The sequence below is a fragment of the Aptenodytes forsteri genome, unplaced genomic scaffold (assembly GCF_000699145.1).
Source record: "Aptenodytes forsteri isolate BGI_AS27 unplaced genomic scaffold, ASM69914v1 Scaffold257, whole genome shotgun sequence".
NCBI classification, from domain to species: domain Eukaryota; kingdom Metazoa; phylum Chordata; class Aves; order Sphenisciformes; family Spheniscidae; genus Aptenodytes; species Aptenodytes forsteri.
This window is the reverse complement of record NW_008795194.1, coordinates 1,477,686-1,484,998: the sequence shown is the minus strand read 5'-3', so window position 1 is coordinate 1,484,998 and position 7,313 is coordinate 1,477,686. Positions and strand designations below refer to the sequence as shown.

The following is a 7,313-nucleotide window of genomic DNA, read 5'->3' as shown; positions in this document are numbered from 1 at the left end:
TCAGCCATCTCCAGGAAAGCAGGGCTCCATCATGTGTAACGGTGACTTGGGAAGACAAATGCCATCACTCCGACTATGCCCCCCTTCCTCCTTCTTCCCCCGGCTTTATATGCTGAGCATGACGTCATATGGTGTGGAATATCCCTTGGGTCAGTTGGGGTCAGCTGTCCCAGCTGTGTCCCCTCCCAACTTCTTGTGCACCCCCAGCCTGCTCGGTGGTGGGGTGTGGTGAGAGGCAGAAAAGGCCTTGACTCTGTGTAAGCACTGCTCAGCAGTAACTAAAACATCCCTGGGTTATCAACACTGTTTTCAGCACCAATCCGAAACATAGCCCCGTACTAGCTACTGTGAAGAAAATTATCCCAGCCAAAACCAGCACAGGTGTATTTTTTGGAAGTAATGAATTTGTAAACCCAATAGGGCATTCCAGACTGTGAATCCCAATTTAACATAATTGGAAAAACGGGTTCCCATTTCCCAAGGTTTTTATAAAGGAGCATATTTGCTTTATTCAGGTCTGTGGAATTTAGTCAGGGATTTAAGTGGTGCAGTCTTTGGCATTTAGGAGTCTGGGCTTCTTTGGTAGATTTAACTGTCATTTTAAGTGTCATTTTCACTCTGAAGGAGAAAAATGTACTGCAAAGAAACTGTTTTGTCAGATGCCATTTGTGCATACATCAGCTTATTTTTATAAAGGATCAGTATTTTGCAGACCTCCTTAAATTTGCTCTCTTGATAACATTGATGATGTCATTAAGGAAGTTGAAATTTCAGGCGATTGATCACTAGAGAACATTTACAGTTTTTCTAGGTTAGGAAGCATAGCAGCAGGCTACAGCATCTTTTCATAAGCACTATATTTACTTGGGATACAATTAAATTCTCAGCTAGAATCGTTACTGTGCTGTTATTAACGTAATCTACGTAAAGGATAGTCATGGATTCATTTGTTTTAATGTGTGTTTGGTGCACTATGCCTTGCCAAAAAAAAAAAATCCCACCAGGGTTATAGATGGAAAGTGAGATACAAGAAATAACTAATAGTTGTCAAAAAAATGTGCTTTTGCACTCATATGTGTGCTGTTTTCTTAAGACATGTTAACAATAATCTTTACATTTGGCTTAGGTGTAGCCTTTATCCATTTCTAATAATCCTATGAAGATTTGTGGTGTAGGGTACAAGTCTTAATTACAAAAAAAGCCAGAAAGTTTATTTGTAAGTGCTGATAAGTAAAAATATTTAGTACTGTTAAATTTTTACTTGATTCTGTGTACCAGCTGTCATCATAAGTGCATTGCTGCCTTTTCATTCTACTGGCACACTGAAACGTTATTTTAACCTTTTCGCTTTTAGTAATGTATAGACAACAATGTGGGATTTTTAACTATGGGTGGTCAAGTATTGATTTTTGTAGCAAATAGAATACCGTGGAACTTTCTGGGTTTTAATTTGAGTTTATTTTTTTAATAAAAGCTTCTGTAACTGACAAATAATTAAGTTGACTTTATGCTGCTATAAAAATGGTTTGAGGAGGAAGGGAATCATGGACAAATACTTAAAACTAGCATTTCAAGTGCCATTTTGTGTGTGCTCATACAATTTTTTGTTTGTTTGTTTCAGCTACAATTAAAACATGCAGTAACCACAGCTGAAGTGAATCAACTGAAGGAGAAAGTAAGTTTTCAAAGAATCTTATTATTTGGTGGTGGGGTTTTTTAATTTTACTTCTACCTACGAATTTTACCAAGAAAAGGCTGAATGCAGAAGGCAGCGATCTGTTTTAGGCCTCAGGCTCTATGTACTCTGTGTTATGCTAGACAGGCATTTCTAAGCTGAAGAGCTGTGCTCAAATGAAAAAAAATAAACAAAAAACAAAACACCAACACAAAACAAACAAAAAACCCTAACCCCAAAATCCTCCCTTTGCCATTATAAAATGAATGCTTCAGTATTACTGCTTAGAGTAGAACTGAATAGAGTGGAGTACTGTATGAAACAAGCTCCCAAACAAATATGAGAACATTTTCAGTGAATAGAACTTGTCTTATTTGAGTATAGGTTTGGCATTTACAGACAATGGTTTGTGGCTGACCTTCTGTTACCAGAAAGTTATTTCTGTTACTTTGTTTCCCCTCTTTCCCTCCTCAAATTTCTGACCTGCTCTGGGGAGAGAATTTTTTCCAGCTTTTTTTTTGGTGGGGATTGGTTCAACACTTCTGTGTTCTCTGAGAAGGGGTTTCTTGGTCTTTTTGCTGCTTTTTCCACTGATGGAGATCTGTGCATGGCCTTTTTCTGGAAATATTTGTTGTAGGTGAGCAGCTTCTTTTATTCCATTGCCCTTCTGTGTTGCCTTGCCGAGAAATGTGTACTCTAGGACAAGTTGCAGCACATTGCTGGGGGCGGGTAGCGAGTGGGAAGGGGGTAGTGCTTCAGATTGCTATAATTTTGAATAACAGTATCTATTGGGATTTTTCTTGCACTCTGCAAATGTTCAGAGCTCCAAGTGTAGAGGCAAGGCAGCCAAAACTTCTTTGTGTTCTTATGACAGTTCTGATTTTGATTTCTGATGATGCTCCTCCTCCTTGCAGTATTCTTGAAATTTGGCCCAACTGGATTGCTAAAAAGCTGTTTAAAACATTGGTGTTAGTACAACTTACTGCCCCATTTTTAATTCAAGAAATTCTTGGTCCTTTCAACGTCTCTGCTCTATCAGCAGGTGATCTTAACTGGCTTCAAAAGCAGTGATTTCCTCAGTGTAAATGGTGTCCCCAAGGAAGAAGGCATGGACAAACTAAGCTGTATCCTGCCTGCTCACTCCTCCAAGGCCTGGAGAACTTCACATGTTAACATTCCCTTTTATAACATGGCTGCTGTCAAGCTGAAGGGGCCCCATCCCTTTCCTTTGTTGAGGGAATGTTTGGTGTTTTTATACATGAGCCCTAGGAAAGCAAACCATGGATGTATCACAATTTGTTAGGAAGACCAATGTCTTAGAAAGTATCAGGGACGATCAACTGGTCTCATTAGCTTTATTCAACAAGCTGTTGGTAACAAATTAGTAGGACAGGGAGCTTATCTTATACAGGTTAAGATTCTGTATCTCAAGTTGCCTTTGAAGGTAATCAAAATAGGCCTCTCCAGAGGTATTAAGAGATGGTGAGATCTTGATCAAGTCAACAGAAGCTAACAATAAAGGTCTTATTCATTTTATCTCTTTAAAAAGAAGCAATACTAATAAGGAAGTAGTTAAAGACTCTTGGGTTTGAGCTCTAAACTTACTTGGATTAGCAAGGGTTGGAAGAGTTGATACGATTTCTTTAGAAGTTCAGTGTCTTGTTTTAATATTACTGATACGTATTTAATTGTTATTAGCTATTCTCTACTTAAACATGTGTAAACAACTGTTTTTCATTTCATCTTATAGTTTAGATTAATTCCTTAAGTATTAATCTTTTCAGTTAAAAATTGTTGAAGCAGAAAAAAATGAATGGAAACTAAGTCGAGCCGAACTTCAGCAAAACTTAGATGAAAGCAAAGAGAAAATTAAAAAGTTAGAGACCTACTGGTTAGAGGCACAGAGTTTATGCAAAACAGTAAATGAGCATCTTAAAGAAACTCAAGAACAATGTGATGCCCTTGAAAAGAAATACAACAAGGCCAAGAAATTGCTTAAAGATTACCAACAAAAGTAAGTACCCCAAAATACCAGGTCTCTATTTCTTGCTTGTATGTTTTGTGCATTATGGGGAAAACTGACAACAATACCTAGGGTTAGGATTTGCTTAACACGCTTTCATTTGTCAGAGTTTAGGGAAGCAGTGGGCTATACATGCTGAATTCTTCCATACCTTAAGTCACCAGCTTCTGGAAAGGTTCTCCAAAAATTTTGCTGCTGCTTTTGATTCTAAGCTTAGGAAAAAAGATTTAATATTTTAATAACAAATTTTTAAAACAACTTAGTTGAGAAACTGTAATGCATCTATACTTTTGGAAGGACTACTTGAAATTTGGCATGAGGTATTTGGCAATACCTTTTGCTGTTTGTGAAAAACCCTCTAGCTTTGACCAACTTAAATGTTCCAGATAGGGTAGGTATCAAAGGACATATAGTAAGAGCCAGATACGTGTGATTCAGTCTGAGTTAGGAGTTATATCTTGTAGGGGGAGTAAAAGGAATTCTGAGGAAAATTAAGAGTTTGGGATATGTATCTAGCCCATCAAAATGGCAGCATGAAAACAGTATCTTCAATCTGTTAACAGGTTTGGGTTTGTTTTTAGTAGAGGTAATACTGCTTATTAGATACACCTGTGTAAGATGAACACTGTTGTCATGCAGTTGTGTCTATTTGCTCTACCTTCTTTCCGCTTAGCTAAGTAAGAGCTAATTGCAAAATACTTCTAGAAGTGTCTTGCTAATACAGAACACAACTATTGCTTTTGGTAGTTACTGTAAGCATATAATTCTTTTGTCCCCAATTTCTCCATTTGCTACTTATTTTTAAAGGCAGTTTGCGTGATCTTTTGCTCTGTAGTCCACATCCAGAAATGTTACTTTTCACAGTGCATTTTTGTGCTGTTTGGTGAGTTTTTTAGAGGTCTCCTTTCCCCTCTCCTCCCAAGTTTATCTGCATGGAAGTTCGAACGATGAATGCTCGTTTCCATTTCCTCACTGTTGACTGTCCCTGAAGCTTTTGCATTTTGTGTAGATGTTCTACACTTATTTTCTGGTTTTGTATGTTATTCCATCTGACTTGCAGGAAAAAGCAGCTTTTATTTTTGTTTCCTTCTTGTAATCGTTGTTTCTTTTTGTAAAACCCAGCCCTTGCAACTTCTGTAGGATGAACCAAGTAGAAACTTGACGTGCAATTTAGTTTCCTACAAAGAATTCTACCATAGCTTTTGGAAGGAAAATACTGTGTGTGCATGTATCTTTGTGGAAGAGAGTAAGATGTAACGATTGGAATCCTGCACATATTTCACACTTTAAATGTATATGCAACTTGCTTGCCACTTTTAAAGGTAGAGATATGGTTGTAACTTTGTAGAAGTGTTGCAACACATCCTTTTTCAGCCCAGAGTAAATTAGTGTCATATGTATTTTCTTTTGAAGACAGCAGAAGCATACAAATACATAGGTCATTTTGTGATGTTACAATATTAATGAATCAGTTATACTTTACAGACTGATTTTTTCCAACGTTTAAACAGAATGCTTTTTTGTAAATGCAACTGTGCATATTTCTATTTTATGTGTTTTTCTACATTTCTATATATTACTCTTCCATATATATGTATATATTTCTTTCACCAGAGAAATAGAATTTATGAAAAAAGAAGAGGAACATTCAAGGCTACTTGAAGAGAGAGACCAGAAATATGCAGAACAGCTGAAAATATATCAGGAAAAAGTAAAGCAGTATTATATTTTGAAATAAACTTCTGCATTCTTGAAGAGTTGTATCTCACTTCTGAATTTTAATTCTTGCAGATTTCAGAGCTTGAAAGTAAATTAAAAGTATATGAGAGAATGCCATATATGTTTGGAGGTGGCAATTTATTGGAAGATGGCTGTCAAAGTCCAGGCCAACATAATGAACAGTCAAAGATAAGAGAAGAAAAAGAAACAGAAACAATAGAAGAAAGACTGAATTCTTCAGATATGTTAATTTCTGGTAAGTAGGTTGTAGGATCTTTGATTTGCATCTAACAAAAATTAGGAGGAGTTATATGTGTAGCGGTTTTTTTGTTGTTAAAAGAAATTAAGTGTTTGCTGTTTCCTACTGACTGGGTAAATGTTTGAGCCAGTGTGGATATGTTTGTTTAGGTCCCCCAACATTTTCAGTATTGTAGTAATGTATTTCTTAAATGCTGTGGGAAAGAGGAGATGGATGGAGAGAGATCCATCTTCACTGTTCCTCAGCTTCTCTGTCAGTGAAACTGATAATGTTAGTGGGACTAAAACACTGAGAGACGTCAGCTAAAATGCCATTGATTTTAGGCTATGATTTACACCAAAACTTGCTATGATTTTTTCATTTGTCTTGTAATTTTATGCCCAGAATGTTATAAAATGTCAGGTAGTGGTTCAAATGAGAAGCATGTTTTAAAAAGATTTGCTAGATGCTTATGTACTTTATAAAGAGTTTCTACCTTAAAGAACAAGGATAGAAAAGTACATTTTGGGCACAAATTCTCATCTATTTGAGAATAAAATTCAGTTTTCAAGCCATAATACAATTATATCCTGATGGATTTTTTTTTTTAATTGAAGAAATTGGGTAGAAATATATTTCAGATTAATTAGGAATTACTATCACAATGTTTTAAAATATTGTAGTAATATATAAAACAGTATTTTCACATAGTAATGATTAACAGGTAGAATAATTCTGATTTAACTTCTGAATGTTTTTGTGGAGAGTGGATTGGAGAACTTGCCTACCAGTTGTTGTTTGTTTGTTTTTAAGTAGTACATATTTGTTGCAGATTTTGATGCTTTTGTTGGGGATACTCCAAGATTAGACACCAGTGCCCACAAAGCAAAAGCTCAGCTTGCTTTGAAAGTAAAACGCCAGCCACCTTCTCGATCAAAGCTGAAAGAATCTCTTGGGGCTGGACAACAGACTGCAAATCTACAGGTACTGATATTGGTAGATAATTATGTATTCATGAGCCTGAATGTATGTTCAGTTTTATCTGTATTTGCAATATTAAGCGTTGTCCATGCTTCATTCAGACTGTGCCAAAGCATCGCATTTTTATGTCGTATCAAGTGAAAACCCCTGTTTGGGTTCATACCACATATGTGATCTCTGACATGTTCTTTGTGGCACAGTTAATTTGAAATTAGCAAAGAAGTATGCAAGCTTGTTGTATTCCACTTCTACTTACTGAAAGATTTTGATACAACAGTAGTATGTTCTGAAATACGCTTATCTATCTTTTAATTCCTTCATCTGAAACAAGTTAGTTACCAAATTTCTACAAAAACTAAGCACTTCTGAAATGCTTCATTATTCCATAATTAATCATTTAAGTCCACAAGAAGTATACCAGTAAAATGTTCTAGCACGTTTCTGGAAAACAGTTGAAGAATTGAGGTGTATATAGTTGGTATATGAGAGAGCCTGTCATAGAGGGAGAAGATTGAACTACTTCAGTAGTTGATAGAATCATAGAATCATAGAATCATTGAGGTTGGAAAAGACCTCTAAGATCATCGAGTCCGACCGTCAACCCAACACCACCATGTCCACTAAACCATGTCCCTAAGTGCCTCATCTACTCGTCTTTTAAATACCTCCAGGGATGG

At 36.3% G+C, this 7,313-nt stretch overlaps 1 protein-coding gene across 1 annotated transcript in view; it reads left to right on the top strand.

Annotated features, from left to right (window-relative positions):
* LOC103898332 (neurabin-1) overlaps positions 1–7,313 on the top strand; it is a 49,958-nt gene that overhangs the window by 18,909 nt on the left and 23,736 nt on the right. The window contains exons 7-11 of the mRNA XM_009278581.2: positions 1,622–1,675; positions 3,460–3,689; positions 5,313–5,409; positions 5,490–5,673; positions 6,488–6,639. Of these exons, the coding sequence (XP_009276856.1) occupies positions 1,622–1,675; positions 3,460–3,689; positions 5,313–5,409; positions 5,490–5,673; positions 6,488–6,639 (717 nt within the window). The remainder of the gene's footprint in view (positions 1–1,621; positions 1,676–3,459; positions 3,690–5,312; positions 5,410–5,489; positions 5,674–6,487; positions 6,640–7,313) is intronic.